The sequence below is a fragment of the Artibeus jamaicensis genome, unplaced genomic scaffold (assembly GCF_021234435.1).
Source record: "Artibeus jamaicensis isolate MK-2021 breed Jamaican fruit bat unplaced genomic scaffold, CSHL_Jam_final contig_2259, whole genome shotgun sequence".
NCBI lineage: Eukaryota > Metazoa > Chordata > Mammalia > Chiroptera > Phyllostomidae > Artibeus > Artibeus jamaicensis.
The window spans coordinates 8459655-8481233 of record NW_026521468.1 but is presented as its reverse complement, the minus strand read 5'-3'; the positions used below and the strand labels follow the sequence as shown (position 1 = coordinate 8481233).

The window sequence follows — 21579 nt, the reverse complement described above, 5'->3', positions numbered from 1 at the left end:
CCGCAGCCTGGCGGGCCCGGGAGTGGCTGGCTTCCCGGGCTGGGCGCTGGCAATGGCTTTGAAGTCTGGTTCTGTCACTTACAGAGCAGGATGGGTAGAGGCTTCGGAAAGTAACTCTGTTCACACCTACTTAATGTTGGTAACTGTTGCAGAAACACTGCATCGTGTGGCTGAGTTAATGAGGTATTTACGAAAATGTATTTTTTTTCCTTTACAAAAAAAAATCACATGGGAAGGAGGGGAAACCTTTGATGGGGTCTTTTCACACTAGGGAATTATCTTTTTCCCTCTCCTGCGCTTTTCTTTCTGAGACTGGCGGGTCCAAAGCACGTGGAAAGGGGAGAAATCTGCAGCAGACTTCCCCCGAGCTGGGCCTGGACGCCCTGTTTACTCCAACACCCCTGGCCCAGGGTGCCTGGCTGAGGGTGGGCCATTTACACCCCAAAGGAGACAGGGGAAGGGGTGGAGAGGAGAACCCAACCCACAGCCAGACCGCTGACACCAGGCTGGGATGGCCCCTCCGCCTTCCCGGTGCCTCCCTGGGGGAGACCCGCTGGTTCCCGAGGCTCGCCCCCTGCAGGGGGGCGCACAGAGAAGGGTGGAGGCCAGGAAGCGGCCCTGTGGGGAGGAGCTGCGGGGCTCCTCCCCGCGCCGGCTGCCTCCGCACTAAACGCGCTCGGAAGAGGCGTGCCCCCCACTCGCTCCAGGCAGCGCTGCTGATGGAAAACCTTGGGCGGGTGCGCTGTTGATTTTCCTTTTTTTCCCCTTAGATTTCACAGCTTTGCCTCCGGACCATCTGTATTAGAGACAAAATCTAACACTGCACTGAGAAGAACGACTCCAAACATTTTAATTGCACCTTTCGGTGGCAAGGTTACTCGAACAGCCCTTCCCCAGAAAGCCCTGCAGCCCGGGCACTTTCATTTCTAGAGAATCGGCAGGGGCGGCCCCGGAGCCCGACGTCTTATCGGGGTCCCTCCAGCTGACCTTGGGGAAGGCACTGGGTGGAGACGTGGGAGAACGGAGGGGTGGAGGGGAGGGAGGAAGACCCTTGGCCCAGCCCGGGAGAATATGCCAGGGGCGAGAAGTCCTCAGAGGCCGAGTACTCTGCAGGGTTGGAGCCCGCTCCCCTGATCCAGCTGGGCCAACGCGAGGCAGCTCGGAGCAATTCTCCCTGCAGGGAGCGGCGGGAGCAGGGAGGGGCCAGCCGCGGCAGCGCGGCCTGCACGCCCTGGGGAGGGAACCCACAGCGAGGGGAAGAAAGCCCCCCAAACTGGCCATTTGGAAACCCGCACACAAAATGTAAGAACAATTTTTAACTTAATTATACTTTTTTCCTTTCTAGACTAGATCATGTATAGATACAAACCAAAGCAGAGTGATGGGGGTACGATTTCTTTTTTTAATGATGTAGCTAAATTTTAGAAACCCATACGATATTCTGGCTTTTGCTCCTTTCGAGTCTTTTTCAGGGACAGATGTTTCTCCCTGGATGCGCACGTGGCCAGCCTTCCTATCGCAAATGGGTTGGACATCTCCAAGCACAATAGGTCTCTCAGGTCCCCCAGGGGGTGGAACAGGCCTCCAGGAGCAGGGAACACGTGGCCCTCCAGCCCCCCTCGGAGGGTACCCTCGAGACCTCCAGCGCCCTCTAGAGTCCCCTGCCTGCGGGGAAGGCAGTAGGGAGAGTCTGGGCCAAGGACACAGACCGGGCAGCACCCACCCGATTTCTCCGAGCCCTCCACGGCCCAGGCTCCAAGAACCATGTGGTCAAACTTGCAGTGAGCAAGACAATGGTTTGGGCCACCATGCCACGTTCCCACCTGACTCGACGGTGCCTGCACAGAAACAGGGACCCAGAGCGGATGTGGCGGCTGACCGGGACCAGGCCAGGCTATGGGGACTGGTGGACAGGGAGGGGGACTCCAGTCTGGCTGAGCCTCCCCAGGGGATGGCCTCGGCGTGCCTGTGCACTGCCGGGAAAGTCTGGGGGTCAAGGGCCTTTCAGACCCTTGCTTTCAGGCGTCAGTAGGCGCTGGTACCTGCCAGGCTAGAGGGCAGGGGTGGGGGCGGGGATGCAGCCGCTCCCTCCCCACCCCCAACATGCAGGCTCAGCCTTCCCACCGGCCTCCCGCAGAAGGGCCTGGTAGGGAAGCTGTGGCTCAGTCCCTGCGGAGGCCAGGAGCGCCCCCCCCCCACAGGCCCCCAGTGTGGGCTGAGCTGGGTGGGCAGCCCCTCCAAGGCAGAGACACCACCACGGGGACAGCCAGAACAGACACGTGTAAGTCCCCAGCTGCCCCGGAGAGTACTTTTTCTCTCTCCAGTCACAAGTCCAGAGGAGGAAGGGGAAAGGGAGGGAAAGGAGGAAGAGCGCGGACAGGAAGGAAGGGCAGCCTTTCTGAGGCCCACTCGCCCCGTGCACGAACCCGCGCCGGAGGCTGTCCCTCCGCTCCCTGCGAACTTCCTCAATCTCCTCACGCTGCCGGTGCCAAAAACCCACTAGTTGTGAAGCGAGGTCGCCTATTTTTTCGTTTTAGGAAATTCTTGTTTTTCTCTCTGACTGCCCTTCCTTCCGACATTCTCCCCTCTAGCCCGGCTCTGCCATCCGTTTTAATTCACACACTAATTGTAATCCCATTAAAGCAGATATAATTTTATTAGTATTCACAGTTCATCAAGCTAGCAATAATAACTGTTACTGCCAAATTAACAACAACAAAAAGGCAAACATTTCTGATGCTTAAAACAAACTGTAACCAAAGGCAAGCCAACCTTCCAGGGCGACCATGAGGTCCCCATGCGCGTCCTGCAAACTCGCGGGGCTGGCCAGCGACCTCCGGGAGCTCGGAGACGTAGCTGCCCTTCCCTCCCTGCCCCTGGCCCGCTCCTCTTCTGTCCTAGCTCAACCGTAAAATCAACGCCATCCCGGAGGAGGACTGCTCCGGACGCCGGGGGGCAGCTCTGCCATGGACCCACCCTCGTGAGGAGGGGTTCAGAGAGGACTGGAGCGAGCGGCGGCCCGCTCTCTCCTCTTAGAGCAAACTGATTCCACAACTCGCCTGCACCGAAATCCTGCCGCGGCCGCGCCTCCCCCAGCCGAGCCGCCGGCGCTGCGCTCCCCCGGGCCGCGCACTGGCCACGCGGTGTCCGGCTTTAGCAGGATACCAGAGGCACTTGTTAAAGCGAAAGCATCCCCTGCAAACCCATTCTCGCCCTGACACTTCAAGGCTTTATATAGAAACAGGATTTGCTCGTCTGACACCAGCAGTCCCTATTAACGCTTACCCCGAGCACACCGCCCTAATCCGCGACGCCGCAGCGCGTCCCGCGCCCCCCGCCCAAGTCACAACGGCCGTTTTGTTCCCCACAGAAAGTGCCTCGTTGTCCCAGCCCCGAATGTCTTAAGGATGTGAATGCAGAATGCAGAAATGTGGTCTCGGCGGAATTCAGTTCTGCAGAAAGGGGTGGGGGAGCGTGGCAGGAGGGTCAAGGCTTCATTTTTAGCTAGCTCTGGGGCTGCCCCTCGGAGACCCCGAGAGACCCCCGGGAAGGCCGCTCTAAACCGCTCTGCTGCGTCTCCAGAGTCGTGAGGGAAGCGCTCCGCGCCCGGGCAGCCACTAGTGCCAGAGCAGGGAAGTGAAACCAAAGGCTTCTTCGCAAATGCTTGGAGGAGAGGAGGGGCGTGCGCCTATTCGACCCCCGACCGTGTCCACCCCCCGCGGGGCCGCCTCTCCCGCGCCTGCCCGGCAGGCACTGACCTGTGTGCGAAGCCATGGGCAGCGGCGACGGGAAGTACTTTCCAGGCTGGAAGTGTGCCCCGGGCTGCGCGGCGGGCCCGGCCGGGGCCAGGCGAGCGGCGGCCGCGGTGCTTCGGTGGCCCAAGCTCCCGCGCTCCGACAGCAGATGCGGCGGCGGCGCAAAGTCGCGGCCATCCATGCCGGGCCCTGGCCCCGGCCCCGGCCCGCCGCCACCTCCCGGGAGCAGCGCGGCCGGGGCCCGGGGGTGGCTTGGCGCGCGGGCGACGCGCCGGAGGCGCGGAGGAGGTGGCGTCCGGGTCACCGCCGGCGGCGTCGGGACCGGTCAGCACGCCGGTGGACTGGGCTCCTCGGCAGGCGGCCGCACGCGGAACCGGCGGCCGCCGTTCGGGTCCATAGTCTGCAGAGGCAAGCAGAAGAGACTCGGTGACTCGGGGGCTCGACTCCCCCGGGGGTCCCCGCCCCGCCCGTCGCCCCCCCCCCCCCGAGGCTCTAGCCCCGGCCAGGCCCCAAGTCCAGGCCGGAGCACTCCGTGCGTCTCTCCGCTGCACGTTCAGGAGCCGGGCGACCCGCCACCCCGGTCCCCGCGCGCACACGCACCGTCCCGACCACGCTCTACCCGGAGCAGCCTGGGGGAATCCAGAGCACCGCTCGCCTCTTCCCCTTCGAGTCCCCGCGGGTCTTTGCAGCGAGGGCACCGTGGCGAAAGGCTGCTGGCTCCACGGGGTGATAAAATCCCAAATCTGCGAAGCCATCACGCGCGCACACACGCGCACACACACACAAAAACTCACTCACACGCACACCCTCTCCCCTCCCCCGCTGCCCGGAGGTGTCTTGGTGGAAGGGACTGGGGTCCACGCTCTCTTTTCCTCTCCCCTCATTGCGAGGTCCAGCTTTCACTGCATTCCGCATAACCGAATAACCATGCTAATTAAGCGAGTAATTTTATTGATTGTAACTCAAGAGTTTTTTTTTTTTATAACCTTCCGTTCCTCCCCTTTCCCATCCCCCCATGCGTTTTTCGGTCCATTCTTTTGAACACACCGTCCCCCCAGCTCAAACGGGGTCAGGCCCCCATTCTGCAGCACCGAGCCACAAAGGACCCTGGGCTAGCTCCCCCGAGCCCCTGGCGTTTGCGTCTGCCGCCGAAGTCACCTGGGCCGCCGCGCCGCAATGCCCGGCCTGCTGCCCCCACCCCGGAGCTGCCTAGCGAGGCTGGAACAGTCACCCCCCCCCCCAGTCAAATTCGCCCAGGATCAACCTCTGAGGATTCGGGACTTTAGGCGGTGGTGGGGGGGGGGGTGCTCTGAGCATAAGAAATTGTTCTCTCTCCCCCAAACACCCAAATCGGCCTCGGGGTTTCTCCCTTCAGTGCCTGCCCGGGTCGCGGAGTGGCACCGGTCCCCAGGCGGCCAGGCAGCCGGGAGTCTCCGGGTCTGTGGAGCCCGGCTCGGCCCTCAGACACTCGGCCGGGCTCAGCACAGCCTTCGCCCTCATCCAGGTCCCAGCAGACACCCGACTTCCGTCTTTCACCTCCACCTCCCGGGAGGGCCTCATAAAAATGCCCCCACCTCCCTTCTCTCCCACCGCCTCCCAAAGCGGAGAGTCCACTCCGAGGCTAAACTGGACAATTTCAGACGCTTGTGTGCGGAGTGAGGGACACAAACTGGATGACTGCAGGCCAGCGTGGACCTCTTTAATTTTGCCTACTTCTCGTTTCCTAAATCTTCATTGTTCTGTTTCCTATCACTTCCAACAAAAGGGAGGTGGACAGGCGTAATAGTCCTAATTGTAAACTTTGCAGAAAATCTTTTTTTTTTTTGCTACCAACCGTGACAACAAAGCGATTAAGATGTTTTCCATTTCATGGATACCATTTTAAATTGCAATATTTAATGCTACAGGTTCTACAATGTCTGATTAACAGACGATTTTGTGTTTGATTTAATCTATAACCAAAAACATAATGTATTAAGTGAATACATATTTGCTCAGCTGATAAGCTTTTTTCATATTTATTTGGAGAGCTTTTACCCTGTAAATAAATGAGCCGGGCCTTACACAGCGTTCTCTTTGTCTCTGAACTTCACACAAAGGGGTTTGGAGCTCACTCCCCTCTGGGATCGTCGGCTCTCTCCCGGGTCTAACAAATAACTCGGCTCGCCGCCGCCTGGGCCTGCACTTCGAGCTCCAGGCCGCCAGGGCCTCAGCGAGGCGGGAACCGAGGTACGCGGGGCGGGACAAAGGGAGAGAAGGAGGGGAGGGAGGCCCGGAGCCTGCGGCTTCAAAGACGCCGAGGACCGGAGGCTGCGCGTGTAGGGGGTCGTGTGCACTACGCTTTTGTGAGGTTTCTTGTTTCCAATAAGAAATTTAAAAATTGCCCAGAAAGCGCGAGCTGCTCCGATTCTCCGGACGCGGGCTCGGCGGCTAGCAGCGATTTTAACTTCCACCTCCCGCGGGCGGGTCGAGGGCTGCACGGACCCCTCTTCGCCAGCCCGCCTGGGTTTTACGCAAACTAGGAATGTATTATTGTGGCCCGCCTGTGCCGCTGCGATTCTTACTGGGCTGGAGGGGGCTTTTCTTTGTGTTCTCCGCTCCCAGGGAGAGGCCGCGCCGCGTCTCTCAGGCGCCTCCCGAGGCCTGCGGAACCCAAGCAGGACAGGGAGCGGGGCGGGGACGTGAGGGCGCACAAGCCTGGGCCCCGAGCCTGGGAGGCCAGGCGCTGCCACCCGCGGGTCCCAGGGCTGCGAGCGCCGCCCCCCCCCACCCACCCACGAGGCCGTCGCAAAGAACAACGCAACTCCGGGTTGGGCCGATCTAAGGCAGGAAACAGACCGCAAGCGGCGGCGGACAGGGGGCCCGCGCCCGCCGGAGAATCGCTGACAAGGGCATTTTCGTAAAGAACCGAATCCCGGAACCCGGGCTCTTCCCTGGGGTAGCGGGGCGCGGTCCCGGAGCCGACGGTTCCTTCTTCGCGTGGCTCGCGATCCCTTTGTGGGATCCCTTAGGTCTGCTTTGATTTTAACTTACGCACCTCAGAACCCGCCCTCGCTTCGGCCGCCCGCCGAGGACCAGGACTTCTTTCGGTCTCGCTCCCCTGGCGCCACCTCCGGGCGCTCGGGTGCCGTGCGGCCTGCAGGCTGGGCCGGGGGCTAGGCGCACACCGGAGGCCCGCTACTCTGCCGCCGCCGAAGAACCCGCTCTCTGCGAAAAGGCCGCCCCCCCACATACACTTCCCGAGAGAAGATCCAGGGCTGGGCTCGCGCCGTACCCCCGCGCACCCGGGATGCACCCGCCGGCAGACCCCGCCTTGCGGGCCGTGGGTCGAGCCCCGCACGCTGCCCGGAACGCGCGCGGCGAAAACGCCCCGCCGCGCTGGCTTCGCTCAGCCCCCTCCTCCATCATTACCACCCACCCCGAAAAAAAAATATTTTTAAGTGAATTAGGCTCTGGAAATCGAAACCCGAAAAACTCGCCATTATCTGTGCTCGCCCCGCACCCGGCCGTGAAGCCCCCTCTGGTCAACCGCTGGGGCTGCCTGGGCCGCCAGGAGCCGGGTGGTTCTCTGCACCGCAGAGCGGCCGGGCGGGGCCGACCCAGCCTGCTTCGAGGAGGGGAGCGGGGTGGGGGTGGCAAACAATCGGGGTTCGTTCGTGGTGCCACCGGAGCCGGCACGCGCCGGCGGCGTCCCGGACCTTGTAGACTGTCAGCCCGCAGCCGCCCGCGCGATTCGCGCGGGACGCAGCCTGACGGTCCCTGTCCTGTCTCGATTATTTATTTTTAATGCTGTGTGTCGATCGAGACAACAAGCGCTCAGAGCAAAGCAAGGACGCAATGGGGGGGGGGTATTTTAAACCGATCGATAAGATTTTTCAGAGGAAAAAAATCGCTCTTACATATTGTCCATTAAAAAAAAACCCTGCTCGACATTATAACGGATTTTTTAAAAGGGAAGATATATATTTCTTAACATTACAATCCTGATTTTTCTCTTGCTTAAAAATGTAAATCCCCAAAGCCAAAATAAAAAAATAAAATAATAACAAAAATACAAAAACAAAAAATGAAAGCAATTTCAGTTACTTACTGGAGGCTGTTTCCTGGATACAATTGAATGCAATACAATTAAACCAGTAAATGTGACTTTGTTTTGTATTCCTATTGGTATTTTCAATGTGCTGACTGTTGCACTGTAAATGCACCGCTTCCACAACAACGACTCTAGCGAGCCCATCCAGAGCGGCTCTCAAACCTGCAGCCCGGCGCGGCGAGCCACAGGCCCTGCATACTAATAAGCTCGTGCCACTCAGACCCGAGCAGCCAGCTCGCTGATTGGCCGCGCGTCCCTCCGCGGCTGGGAGCTCGTGCCACTCATTCCGCGTAAACAGGCCTCCCAATAGGCTGGCGCCGGGCCAGGGAGCTGCCAATCAGGGAGCAGCAGGGCTACTACCGAGCCCGATGGCGCTTAATTCAAGCCCGGCGACTGCGCAGCTTCTCTGCGCAGATCGTAGCTGCTGAATGGGAATCTGGTGGTGCAGGGCGGGAGAGGGAGCAGGGGCGAGTGGGAGCGCGTGTCCGCGCCGAAGGGGAAGTCTTTTTTTTTTTTTTTAAATTTAATCCAGTAGGTCTAACGTTTGGCTTCTGGTGTACAGAGCCCAGAAGAAGAAACTTCAACATCCCGTAAAGCAGATGGCTTTTTTTTTTTTTTTTGGTCTTAATACCTGGGATCTGTCTGGCAGGTGGCTGAATGAGGGCACACGTAGGCCCCAGCTACGAGCACAGACGCTTCCTCGGGTTGCCTGGCCTTCCTACCGCTGAGGCCTCCGCCTGCTTGGACAGAGTTCGGAAATACCCGCATGCCCGCGGCCTGGGAAGCACAGGCTGCAGAGTCGCCTACCTAGTCTACTCTTCTCCCTGCCCCAGGAATCGCTTAGACCCCAAAGAGAGAGTCCTGCGTCTCTGGTCGCCTACCTGCGGCCCCTGAGTTCTTATTTTTCTCGGCTACACTTTGCAACTGAGCACCGATCAAAATGGAAATCAGCGATTTATGGCCAAGAAAAAAAATCGTCCTTTTTTGTCTGCAACTAGATTTTAAAAATATGTCCACCTTGATACGCACGGAGCGAAAACCGCGCAGGTATTTCTCAGTGCCACTCTCCGGAAGATGCGCTAAATTCTCGCCCCAATTAAAAAGAGCCACTGAGCAAATTATCTGCATCGTAAGCACATAAAAAACACTTTAAAAATATTCTCCGAATAAATATTTCTTTTAGAATTTGGCTTCCCAACAAAATGCTATTTGTTCTCCGGAGTCAAGGGGATATCTGAGTGGCGATGGATACATTATTTTTACTCCTGTTTCTTCACTTGAGTCTCTGCCTCCGCCTCTGGGGGACAAAAAAAAATGATATTTAAACTAGATGCCAACCAACGCAGGCACACTCCTTAGAAATACTCCACTGACTCATTCCGATAGGGACGCGAAGGGGTTAAGCCGGGGTTTTTTTTCTGTTGTCTTCTTCCTATCCTGCTCCCCCGCCCGCTCCCTCGGGACCTCTGGGATTGGTTGGCATTCTGCCACCAGGCTGTCAATCACCGAGTGTAAACAAGGCGCTGATTGGCTGTTGTCCAGTCGGCACAGGGCCTCCTGAAAAAAGCAATTACTGGCTCCGCGGTTTCAAGGAGGCCCAAGGCCGCTTGATGAAAGGAGATAAGCTAGGGACCGTTTCCAGGACCCCCGCGGGCCGACCCCAGCAGCCCCCGGAGCCGAGGTGCCGCGGAGAGCCCGCGGATCAAAGGAATCCGGAGAGAAAGGGGAAGCGGGCGCTCAGCCCCGGCCAGCCTTCGCCCGCGGCCATCTCTGACCTGGGGTGGGGGCTCGGGCCGCTGGTGGGGGCTCCGGGTTGGGCAGCTCTGGAGAGCCCGGGGCTGGCAGGTAAGCGCCAGGGCTCCGCGGACCCGGGCCGGGGCACAGGACAGGGTTCTCTAGCTGGAGTCCCGGCTCCGGCGACGCCCCAACCCGGCGGCGGGGATATCGCCTCTGCGGGGCTGGAGCCCCAGGCCAGTCCGAGCGCGGCGCCTTCTGAAGTGACCCCAGGCGGGGTGCGGCGGCGCGGGGGGAAGAGCCTGTACACGTAAATCCATAAAGCGCCCAGAGATCCGATTAGCGTGCGGCTATTCATTAAGCCTGGGACGATTGAATTAGGTCCTGGGTGCGGGCCCGGTTTGGGTGCGGGCGGGAAGTTGGGGGGCGGCTGCGCGGGCTGGGCGCGGCCGCCCCGGCGAGAGTGCTGAGGCGGATCACGGGGCTCGGCCCGGGGCTTCCGGAGGCTGAAGTCTCTTGGTGGCCCGGGTGTGTGAGTGTTGGAGAGTCAGGATTCCTCCGGGTCCCGATCCCGCGGCTACTAGCGGACTGGCCCGCTTCCCACGCACACCGAGGACGCCAAAGCCCGGCCCGGCTCCTGAGAAACTGCGACGGCGGAGGCGTGGGAGGCCACAGGCCTCCGCTCCAGTGCGCGCGCAGGGTCTGACGGTGCCTCATCTCTGGCGGCTCGCCGCTTTCCGCGTCGTCCCGGGTTGTCCCGGAGTGCGCGGGCTCACGCTGCCTCCCCGGCTCCAGGAGCCCGCCAGTTTCCCGGAGCCCGGCCCCAGTGAGGGCGCTGTCGCTAACAGCCGTTTCCTACTCTCCTTTGGAAGCGGAGTTCTTCGATGTGCTTGTTTTCCGGCCTAGAAACCCTGTTTTTTTGTTTGTTTGTTTGTTTGTTTGTTTGTTTGAGTTTTAAAGTTCTATTTGAATTTTTTTTAATATAAGAAAAGATTATAAGAGAAAAGTTTTCTGTCCTAGAGAGACAACACCTTAGCGACCTGCACAGTCCCTGGAGTTGCTCCGAGCAACCCGAGCACGTGTCGGGGAGACCCAGCCAGCCCTGGAACTGGGTAGGAGCGCCAGCCCAGGCCCCCCGGTGGGGGAGGGACAGGGTCCTCCAGCCTCTCCAGCCCCCTTTCCACCAGTGCGTGTATTGGAGAGGTGGGGGTGCCGGCTGGTAAGCCCTTCACTGCAGAATCCCAACCCACCCCGCAAGCAGAAGGTTGTCTGAGGGCCCTGGAGGGTGATGCGGCCCCCCCCCCCCCCGACGCTGAAGATGGAGCAGCAAGGACAGCGGGGGTCAGGGCCTTCCTCCCCCCACAGGCTGGCTCTGGTTCTCACGGCTGGCCATTGCCAGATTGCTAATTTAGGGGGTGAGAATGGGCTTGCAGGACCCCTCTTGTCCCCTGCCCCTTCTGTCTAGCATCCTGAGAGAAGCTGCCCTGCCAGGGTCATGTGCAGCTCCCTGCCCCCCTGCTCCCTCCTACTTCTCCCCCCCCCCCCAGCGTCATTTAAAACAAATCTAGTGGGCTTTAAAAAAAAAAAATACTGTTTCAAAACAGTTGTTACAGCAATAGCTACAGACGGGCCTGCTGGATGCGGCAGGGGCTGGCAGCTGCCCAGGGCGGGCACAGGGCCGCTCGGCAGCTCTTGCAGTACCAAAATAAAGCTCCCGTGTTCCCCTCGGAAGACGTGAACCAGGCTTCGACCGGCCGGGGCATGTTTGGCTGGGCGAGCTATCAGCCTGGAGGAAACCTCCCTGGTTTCCTTTTTAACTCTCTCTGCTGTCCAGAGCTAACAAATGTTTTCAATTTTTGAGGAGCGTGGTGTGGGGATCCGCAGGCTCTCCTGTCACTGGGGAGGGAGGGAGAGGCAGAGGGAAGACATGAGAAGGGACAATGACGACATGGGTCAGGGCTACGCCTGGCTGTCCAGGTCTCTGCAATTGCCTGCAGGTTCGCAGACGAATGGGCCCCCCTCGGGCCAGCCCGCACGCCTGGCCCCAGCCTGGAACGCAGCCAGGGGAGTCCTCCAATCCCCAGAGAGCCTGCCCTGCCCTGCAGGAGCACGGGCCTTCCACCGGCTCACACACCCCTCTCGGGGCTTGTCCCCTGGCCTGGGGACAAGATAACAGGAGGCTCCCTATAGCCAGCTGTGCCCTGACACCTGGGCACACACACGATGCTCATGCAATAGTTGTGTGCAGTCTCATCTGTGCCCGCACATCACTCATGCATGCACATGCATAAACATGCATGCATAGCACATGTATGCACACCCTTCCACACCACACACCAGCACTCTGGAGAACCTGCCTTTCTGCACACAGTTTAGGAGCCCGCTGCCTCAGAACCTCGCCCCCGCCCTGGAGCCCCCCAGCCCTCACCCACACACCGTGCCCTGAGAGTGGCAGCAGAGCTAGGTGTCCCTGCACCCGCTATCTGAAATCCAGAAATAAATAATCATTTTTAACACAAGGGGGTGGGGGTGTCAGGCGAGTTACATAAAATCGTGAATTAGTCACCGCTGCAAATGAACGCGTGCTTGGGCCAGAGAGCAGGGGAGCCGCTCTGGGGCAGCGTGTCTGGGTGTCTCTCCATTGTTCCCTGGGCCATTAGTCAAAGAGCAAATTAGAAACAATTTCTTGACCAAAATTGACTCTTAATTCTTCCCCCCAGAGGTGCAGGGGAGCAGGTCCCGAGGCCAGGGCCAGGAGCGGGCTGTCTGGAAGGATGCGGCATCTTGGGTTTACACGTGCCTGGCGAGGACAGTGTGTAGGAGGGGAGCAGGATGACTGGAGGACCCAGGGAGGGACTGGAGTGGTTCACAGCACCCCTCCCCTCCCCCAGCTGGGAGGCAACCTGTCCCACCTCCAGCAGGAATGTGGCTGCCCACTGCGCAGTGCGCGCGGGGGGGGGGGGGGGCTTGGGAGTTTGCATCCTTCCTCTCAAGTGAGAGAGGAAAAAAACCAAAGTTTCCCAGAAGTACCCTGGCCCCGGGCTGGAGGAGCTGGGCCCCCAGCACCACTTCAGCCTCCAGGAAGCAGGACCGGGTGCCACCCAGTCGCCCTGAAGCAGGCCTTTTGCCAATGGATAAGGGGGCGGTTCCTTTCATCTGGGCCTTTGGCTGGTGCAGTGGAGGGTCGGGGGTGTGTGTGTATTGTGGAGAGGTCAGAACTGGAGCCCCCAACCAAGGTGCTGCCTAGCATCTGTGCCTAGGGGGAGAGGAAGGGGATCTCTGGATCCCCAAAGGGAAGGTGCTGCCCCACCCCATCAAAAAGAAAGCCTCTAGTCGTAGCCCGTTTGTGCCCAAAGGGCTTAGGGGGCAGGGGCAGGGGCCTCTCTGAGGCCCAGGCTTGGGAAAGCACCTGACCGAGGAAGAAGTGTGGTCAGGAGGAGCCTGGCCAGGCTGGGAGGACCCTGGGTCACCTCCCCAGCGTCGCCCAGGCTCTGTGCACTGGCCTGAATCCCTCCCTGAAAGCTCCAGCTCAGGCCTGAGGGAGGGGCCTGCGGGCCCCAGACGGGCTGAGAAGACTTGGGGATGTGGCTGTAAGTTTTAAAAGGCAACAGGAGCAGGGTGGGGGGGGGGGTGCGCTTTGAAGTCAGATGAACAGCATTCCGGCCCACCCCCTCCTAGGGGTCTTTAATTCTGTTGTTGCTGGTTCTTCCAACCACGTCAGGAGGCTGCCCAGCCCCCATGGCTCAGGGAAGGTGCTTGTTAAACACAGAGCCATAATTTGAGGCTAAATATAACTCAGTGTGCTCACAGGAAAAGTATAACTCAGGTGCGGGGTGTGTGAGGTTATCAACCAGGAGACCCATCTGGGTCAAATGGAGGCGATCTTCATAATCGGGCAGGCCTGTCCCCCTTGCCCGGCTTTTCCCTGACTTTTATCAGTGACAGTGGGATTGTTGAGGATAAGGCGGTAGGGTTGGGGGGGAGGCCTGAGACCCCTGCCCTGCGATGAGGGGAGACGCCCATGGCTGCCCCTGGGTCAATTTCCCGCCTCGGTGGAGGAAGGCAGGGACTGGGGAAGGGCCTAGGGAGGGACCAGCAGCCCCACCCTGCCTCTTCCCCACCGCAAGGGTCCTGGCCCGTCTGGGTGGATGAGGGGGTGGATCGGACCCCCAGCTGTCTGAGGGTCTAGATCCACCCTCCAAAACATACAGTGGGGGGTAGGGATGCACTATGGGGGTCTCCTTGCAGAGGGTGACCCAAACCAGGCCCCCCTTTCCCGCTCAAAGCCCAGGCCCTGCTTCCAGGAGTGGGGGAAGGGTGGCTTGGTGGCTGGAATTGCCCGGCTTGGGGACAAAAGCTCCGCGAGAGCCTAAGGAGGGGATCTCTGCTGGATGCTTCCAGGCACCCCCACCCCCACCGGAGCGGGGCTGCCTGCCCTCTGCGGAAGGGCACCTGCCTCTCTGCAGACCGGCCACTTCTTCAGAGAAAGCGCCGAGTAAGCAGTTGCTCAGGGCTGCTCCCCAGGCTGCGTCTGGGTGTGTTTACACTGTCTCCGTCAGGCAGGTCTGGCTGGGGCCTCCAGAGTGGGCTTCCCCGCCTGCTCTCTCGCTGGGGGAGGGCCCCGGGAAAGGGGCGCGGGCTGGATGTCAGGGCTCCCGTGATGGGACCCAGGCGAGGGGACGGGGCTGCAGGCAGCAGGCCCACCAGGCCAGGACAAGCTAAAGGACAGGGACGCGGAACTGGCAGGCCGCACCCCCACCCCGCAGAACGGACGGGCTTCCTTTCCTTGGAGCACCAGTTACAGAGCTCGGGTGGCCGGAGGGCAGCGCCTGCCCCTGCAGCCAGCCCCCTGGCCCGCGGGGACCGGGCAGTCAGCTTCCCCGTGGATTTCCTCACCTTCCCAAACTCCGAAAAGCCCCAGCCTCCCCGGACCGCCCCTCCCACCTCCGCCCCAGCAGAGGGCCCCAGAGGGTAAGGCGCTGCCCATTCAGACTTGCTTCTGGCACACAAGACCCGAGGCCTGGGCCGCACACCTGACCCTCCTCCGCCTGCAGTGACGCTGCTGCTGGCCCTGCTCCCCACGCAGATGGCGGACCAGCTCTCCCCTCCCCGCCCGGCAAGCCCCCTTGGGGCCTCTCCTCGGCCACCCTGTCCTTCAGCCCCTACGGTTTTCTCCTCTGCTGGCCAGGCTGAAGCTCCCTCCGGAGGAACCAGGGTTGCCAGCAGGCTGGGCGCTCCAGACCCCTCTCGTTCACCTCCCTTTTATTTGGCCAGGGTGGGGGTGGGGGTTGAGTCCTGGGCCTGGTTGTCTGCGGCCATATATAGACCAAAAATAAATTACTCCCTTCAGAATTCCCACACGAGCGAACAGGCCTGCGGCAGAGCCCTTTCCTTCAGGCGGCCGGGCCAGCGGGGCCCTGCTGGGGGGGCCACCGCTCCGGCCCAGCCTGGGCACCGCCACCACTTCCTTTGTTGACAGGACAGTCGATGGTTTAATCAAAAATCATTCAATAGACCCCCATTTTCATGACCTGCAAAAATACATACTACACCTCAGCCCATGACACCCCAGTACCAGCTGCAGGCGGTGATTCCCCGCAGGTGGGGGTTCCAGGAACATGTCCCAAAGGGAGACTCCCCAGAAAAATCCCTCTTTGAAAGGGCCAAGGCAGCAGGGCAAGGCGAGCCCACTGGGGGAGGGGAGGTCAGCTCCCACCGCCACTTCCTCCGGGGCCTTTCGGAGCACATTCCACTGGGCCGGGTCACTAGCCGGCGCTCGGCCGGGGTCTCTCAGTCTGCAAAGGCCAGCTCGGCTGGCCAGGGTCTGTCGCCCCCACCCCCACCCCCGGGAAGCGCAGACGCTATCAGGGGCTTTTCTTTCTCCGGCACTGATTTTGTTTGGTTTGCATTTGTATTTTTTTAATGGCAGGCATTTGCCATGCAAACAGCCTCCTGAGGCGGGTGGGGAACTATCAAAGCCCCTACGTCCAAGCCAGAAACAAAAGCCCTTTGGAAACTGAGCCGCAGGGCAGGCGGCGGGGCGCGCCCCCAGGACCCGCGTCGGGAGAAGCGGCGCGCAGCACCTACCGCACCGCGGCTCCGCGGCGGCTCCGCTCCGGTCCCGGCGGCGGGTGTCCGGGAGCGGCCGTCCCGACGTGCGCGCCGGGGTCCGCCCCGCGCCCTAGAACAGGGAGGCGGCCGGAGGCGCCATAATCGCAAATTTATGGCCTGGGTGACGTGCTTCCCTCTGCCACAATGGGGCCCGGTGACATTAAACAGAAAATTGATGGGAGAGGGGCGAACTCTAATCTCTCCTCCACGCCGGCTCTGCGCGGTGTGCGGGGAGGGGCTGGGGGACCGGGGCAGAGTGGCCGCGGCGAGTTGGTGGCTCCCAGCCCCGCGCCAGATGCTTTCTCCCGAATTCCTGCTCCTGGCCCGAGGCCCGGGGGAGGGACCGCGACCCTCGCCCCCCGTCCCGCCCTCCCCAGCCTGCCTGCTCTCCGCCGCATTTCGGGCAGGGTCTCGGCTCCTCTCCACGCTCCCTGGCTGGCTGCGGAGCGGGGAGCCAAGCATCCCGGTGCTACTCGCTCTCCGGGCCCGGGACCCCGGGGTCTCCCCAGCTACGGGGTCCCCGTCAGCACAGAGCTCCCCGCCCCCGCCGTGTGAAGCCTGCTCCGGGAGCGCAGGGGAGGACCCCGGCCGCCCAACCCCTCCCCGGAGCAAGTGGGAAACAAGAACCAGTGAGCACGCGGGCCGCGCCTGCGGGGGCTGCCGGCGGCGCTTCCCTGGCCGCGAGCGCCTGCTCTCCTCCGCCTGAGCCGGGCTCCCCCGGGGCGTGCTCGGCGCCTCCTGGCACCGACCCCGCCGCGCCGCGTCCTTAAAGGCGCCGCCTGCCCAGCCGGCCTTTGTCCGAGCCTCGGGGAAGGTCATGTCCCCCCGGGGCGTGAGGGCAACGGCCCTGCCTGGCGCTCTCCACCCTCCCCCTCCTCCAACTCTGGGACGAAATTCCGCGGCAGCCCCTTCCAGCCCTGCCTGCGGGTCTGGAGGAGGCCCTTGCCCAACAGGCCCCCCCAACCATGCTCTCCCTGAGACCTCCAGGCTTGGGCCAGATACGTTGTCCTGCTGGGATCCACCGGTCGCCTGGGAGCCGACTTTCAACAAGTGGGGGTGGCGGCCCTTCTCAGACAAAATGGACGAAGGAGCCCCAGTGGGGGCCGCTTGGGTAAAGAAAGGCCCAGGCGCTCACCGAGAGCACCGCTCCCCAACCCACGGGCTGTGGGGGAGCCCTGGAGGGCAGCAGCCAAGGCCAGGTGGGATGGGGAGGGGTGGGCCATGCACAGAATCCTGGTTGGGAGCCCAGCCTCGGACCCAGAAGGCCAGGCTTCCGGAGAACCCACGGGCCCACCTGTCCAACCTCCATGACAACATGGGCACCTGGTGCTGGACGCTGTCCTAGACACGCACTGAACCCTCTGGACAGCCTGGGGCATGCGTCCTGCCGACCGTGCCCATTTCAGTGATGAGCAAACTGGGACTCGGGTGGTCAGTACCTTGCCTGCATTCTCACCTAGGGGCTAGGCACCACCCAATTCTGTCTGTGAAACCAGGCCCCTGGTGGGCCCTGGACAGCCCCGAGACTCCCGTCCTGACTTCCGCAAGAGCAGAAAAAGTGGGCCTCGAGGTCGCCCTTGGGCCCTTTGGGCCCCAACACCCACCGGGGACGCCACCAGGGCGCTTTCTCCCGGGGAGGCCTCCTCGGCAGCTCCACCAGGGCGACCGGCAGCAGGGCCCCGGGAGGCAGGTCGCCATCCCTGCAGCTGGGAAGGCCTGCTGACCTACGGCAGGGATCTGGAAACCAGACTCCAAAAGGTCCGTCGTACTGGGCTGAAACCGACAAGACCATGTTGAACAGGCTGGATGTGAACCCCCACTTTTAGGCTCAAAAATCAGTTGTAAAAATGCAGGCAGCTTCCCACAGATGAGCTGACTTGCAGCTGCGCCCACCTTTCAGGCAGAACCCACCCCGCCTCAGCAGCTGAGGCTGGGCCCTGGGGGTGGGGGGCGGCCTCCCCGGGTATCAGGACAGCGCAGCTGGGGACAGCGGAGAATGGGGTCCTTGTGTTGCTATCATCAAACCCAGGGCCGGATGAACACAGCTTTGTCCCCACCCACACCCCCGCGGGGACCAGGGGGCCGGGGATCAGCGCCTGGGGTGGGGGGCTTCGAGGAGAGACTGGCTGCTTTCTGGCCTCAGTTAACCCTTGGGTGGACGCACAGTCTTTCCCCAGCTCTGTGCCTGGGGTCAGGTGGGGGTGCAGGCAGAAGGGAAACACGTCAGTGTCAACCCTAAAATCTGCAGCAGCGTTAGGGATGTAATTAATTCCAGACGTAAAGGGCTGTGGCCACAGGGGGAAATGAGAGGGGCGGCCCCAGGTGGGGCGATCCACTGGACGTAACTGGGAGACATCCTTGGCCTCCCCCCAGAGCCCCCTTCCCACTAAGGCCCCGCTGGGGACAGAAGAACAGAAGCCCAGTGTGATGGCACCCAGTGCTGGCCTGGCTCCCGCGGGTGCCCCACTTCTGGGGAGTTCTCAGTCACCCAGAAAAGGAGGCCCCACACTGGGCGCCCAGCAGCCACCCTGACCTCAGCCCCGACAGGGAGGACAAAGCCTTCCGACTGCACGGGGAAAAGAGCCGGCAGGCCCTCTGGGGAAGCTGGGGGACCTTGCAGGGACTGCCGAGCAAGTCGGGGTGGGGGTCAGGCAGGAAGGGCAGGTGGAGGTGAGGAGGGCGGGTGAGGGTTATCCGCAGGCCTGGCGGCTGGAATTGCGCCGTGGGTCTGGCGTGGGAAGTGGGGCCCTCCAGGTGAGCGAGCGTGTTCCCTCTTAGTAAAGGTGGGGTGACGAGGGGCCAGTGAGGAGGATGGCGGGGACCCCAGAGCCCCAGGGCTACACCAACTCTGGTCCGGCCCAGGCTTGTTCTGAAGTTTTCCTGGGTTTTTTCTCTGGCTTATACTTTTCTAAATTTCTCCAATTTCTCTTTAGAAATGTGTTGTCTGTAATCAGAGAAAAAAGATACGCATTACCCCGAAATAAATCTCCAGGCTTAGAGATCCCTGTCCCCCAGCAACGCTGTAGGGGCCCCGGGCACCCTGCTCCCGCTCCCGGCCGCCCTGGCAATGAACAGCCTGGCTCAGGCGGGGCTCCCAGGGGTTGTAGGCCCAGGGGCGCCTCCATTTGCCCCCACCCTCCCCCAGGCCCAATGCCAAGCTCTAGTCCCTTGATCCTCAGGGTCCAGGAGAAGTGCAGGCCAGCACCTAGCAGTCCTTCCAGCCCCAAAAGCCGTGGTGCAGCCCGTGACGGAGCTCTTGCTTCCTGACAGCTCGCTGGCAGAGCCCTGCCCAGGATGGGTGGAGGGCACCAGGTACCAGGCAGAGCCAGCCCATGCCTTGTCCCCTGCGGTGCTCCTGGGGCCTTCTAGTCTTTGAGCTCCATTCCCGCACCCCCTCCCCCCAACTAGGGAACCAACCTCCTGACTTCCAGGCTTGCAACTGCTTTGCCTCTCGAGCGGCAACCTCCGCCAGTGTAGGAATGACCGTGTTTCTGCGTGGCTTGCCTGGGGCGGACATCTGGGTGGCTTCCAGTCTGCGTTTTCTGAACGGCCTGTTCACACCCAGGAAAAATGTACCCACCAAGTCCTAGGATTGTAACTTTATTGACAAAAAGGGCCTGTGCAGTGTAGTTAGTTCGTAATATTGGGATGACATCCCCGGGATTAGGGTTGGCCCTAAGTCCAATGACAAATGTCCTGAGAGGGACACAGAGGAGATTAGACACACAGGAGGGGCACGTGATGACAGAGACTGGAGCGAGGTGGCCACAAGCCAAGGGACACCAGGGATTGCCACAGCCCCCAGAAGCCAGGAGAGGATCATGGGCAGAGCCCTCCCTCAGAGCCTCCTGGGGGAGCTGGTCCTGCAGACTCCTTAGTGTCCGTGTGCCGTGTGTGCCAGGTCCTGGGGCACAGTGGCCCCAGGACACCAAGCCAGGGCTCTGAGCAAAGTGGTGACAGAGCCCTTGTTTATTTACCCCGTGTATTATGCATTGTACACATAAAAAGAGATAAGGAGGCGGCCCCCACGGTTTGAGAGGCTGGAGGCGCAGGAAGGGCTGATACTTGGCGTGAAAAGCAAAAAAAAACGGACCTGCGCCCCAGGGACCGGCCGGCCTGTCTGTGCGTCCTGGTCTGCGGCTGGCTGGCTGGCCAGGGCCCACCCCTGCTGGGGAGGCAGTCTGCTGTACTCGGCCCGCCGCTTTGAACGTAGATTTCATCCCAGGTCGCCCCCCGACACCCAGAATCCCGCTGGCCCAAAGAGGAGCCCGGCCACACGGACACAAAGCTGACCGTCATGGGCAGATACCTAGAGAGGAGTCGCCATGTCGAAGCCTAACACAGGGATTGGTAGAAATCGCCAGTGGTTTCAGATGTGGGTGCACCGCCTGCCCGCTGCCCATAGGTGTGTGACCGTCCAGCTGCCCCACACTCAGTGGCGAGTAACAACACCATCAGTCTCCTTGCAGCGGTGAGAGGGGGTGTCCCTGGGTCTGGGTTTCACTCCTGGGTGGTCAGTGAGGCAGCAGAACGGCATCTGCAGAGTGCCCGTTTGTGTTTGCTTCTGGTCTGGGCGGTGCCTGTTCATGTGTTTTGCCCATTAAAAAGTTGGCTTGTCTTTCTCTTTTTTTCGTTTTAAAGATTTTATTTATTTACTTTTTAGAGAAGGGGAAAGGAAGGAGAGAGGGAGAGAAGCATCACTGTGCAAGAGATTACATCAATTGGTTGCCTCTTGCACGCCCCCAACTGGGGACCTGGCCTGCAACCCAGGCTTGTGCCCTGACTGGGACTCGAACCTGTGACCTTTTGGTTTGCAGGCCGGCACTCAATCCACTGAGCTGCACCAGCCAGGGCACATTTGTCTTTTTAAAAACTTATTTGCAGAGCTCTTGACGTGTTCCGGACACAAGGCTTCGGTGAGGGGTCTCTCTCTTTGTCACAAGACGCACAGACACACGGAGGGCGCGGAGTCTCCCCCACCCCCACGCCATGGCCTCTCGTCTCTCCCAATGGCACAGGGGTGACCAGGCGTTCTCGGTCTTCACGCAGTCTTTCTCTTTGTGTCCTACGTAGAAAGCTTTGCCAATCGCTGTGCCGCTCTCTCTTTTAAAACCAGAACCTTCACCGAGTGACTAATCGTTGAAATCCTAAGGACGAACCGAACACCGCGGCAGCGTGCCTCTGGGGTCCGGGTGTTGCTCCCTCCGGAATCCGCGCCTGCACCTGCGGTACAGGACCTTCAGTCCCGTAAGTGGGAGGAGCCGGGAGAGGAGCACAGCTGAGCCCCAGGGAGAGGCTGCAGGGCAGGAAAGAGATGGCGGCGCTCGGCCCGAGGTGGGGGGGTGTGGGCACACTTGGATTTTGCGTGAATTCTGAGCCATGGGAGCCAAGCATAACTGTAGCCTTGGGCCCGAGCCCAGAGGCCTGGGGGGGCCTTCCCAGAGATGGGGCACCGAGAGAGGCTTAGGGGCCAGTGGGCACATCTGCTCGGCACGAGGGGCTTGTTAGGCGCCCAGGTCAGCCGAGCGTGAGAGCCTCCTGCTGGCTCACAGACTCGGGCAATGACGCGGGGGCCTGGCTGGCACGCAGCAGTGTGGATGAGGTCAGCCCCAGGGTGAGAGCCAGCAGGAGGGATGCCCAGCAGAGTGGCGGGCGGGCTACCAGGCCAGGGTGTGTCCTTGAAGCTTGGGCAAGGTAGGTCCCTCCAGGCCCATGTCATCCCCTAGGTCAACCAAGAAAACGGTGGAACTCTGACCCTTGGAGGCCACCTGGACAGGCCCCTGTCTCCCTGCCCACCTTGTAGGCTAAGTGCCAGCACACGGGACTGACCTCTCCTCCACCCCCAGCAGACACTCTGGGGTCCCCTCCCTGAGCTGGCTGCCATGT

At 61.1% G+C, this 21579-nt stretch overlaps 1 protein-coding gene across 3 annotated transcripts in view; it reads right to left on the bottom strand.

Annotated features, from left to right (window-relative positions):
• The window catches only part of BAHCC1 (BAH domain and coiled-coil containing 1), a 54833-nt gene extending 46818 nt beyond the window's left edge, over positions 1-8015 (bottom strand). The window contains exons 1-2 of one of the 3 annotated variants that reach the window (XM_053660599.1): positions 7846-8015; positions 3759-4155 (exon numbers count right to left, since the gene is read on the bottom strand). In XM_053660599.1, coding sequence (XP_053516574.1) covers positions 3759-3936 — 178 coding nt within the window. In that variant the 5' untranslated portion in view covers positions 3937-4155; positions 7846-8015. Of the gene's footprint in view, positions 1-3758; positions 4156-4355; positions 4676-7845 lie in introns of those variants that run through there. The other 2 variants (XM_053660601.1, XM_053660603.1) reach the window with 2 other exon arrangements.
• Between the last annotated feature and the right edge of the window lie 13564 nt (positions 8016-21579).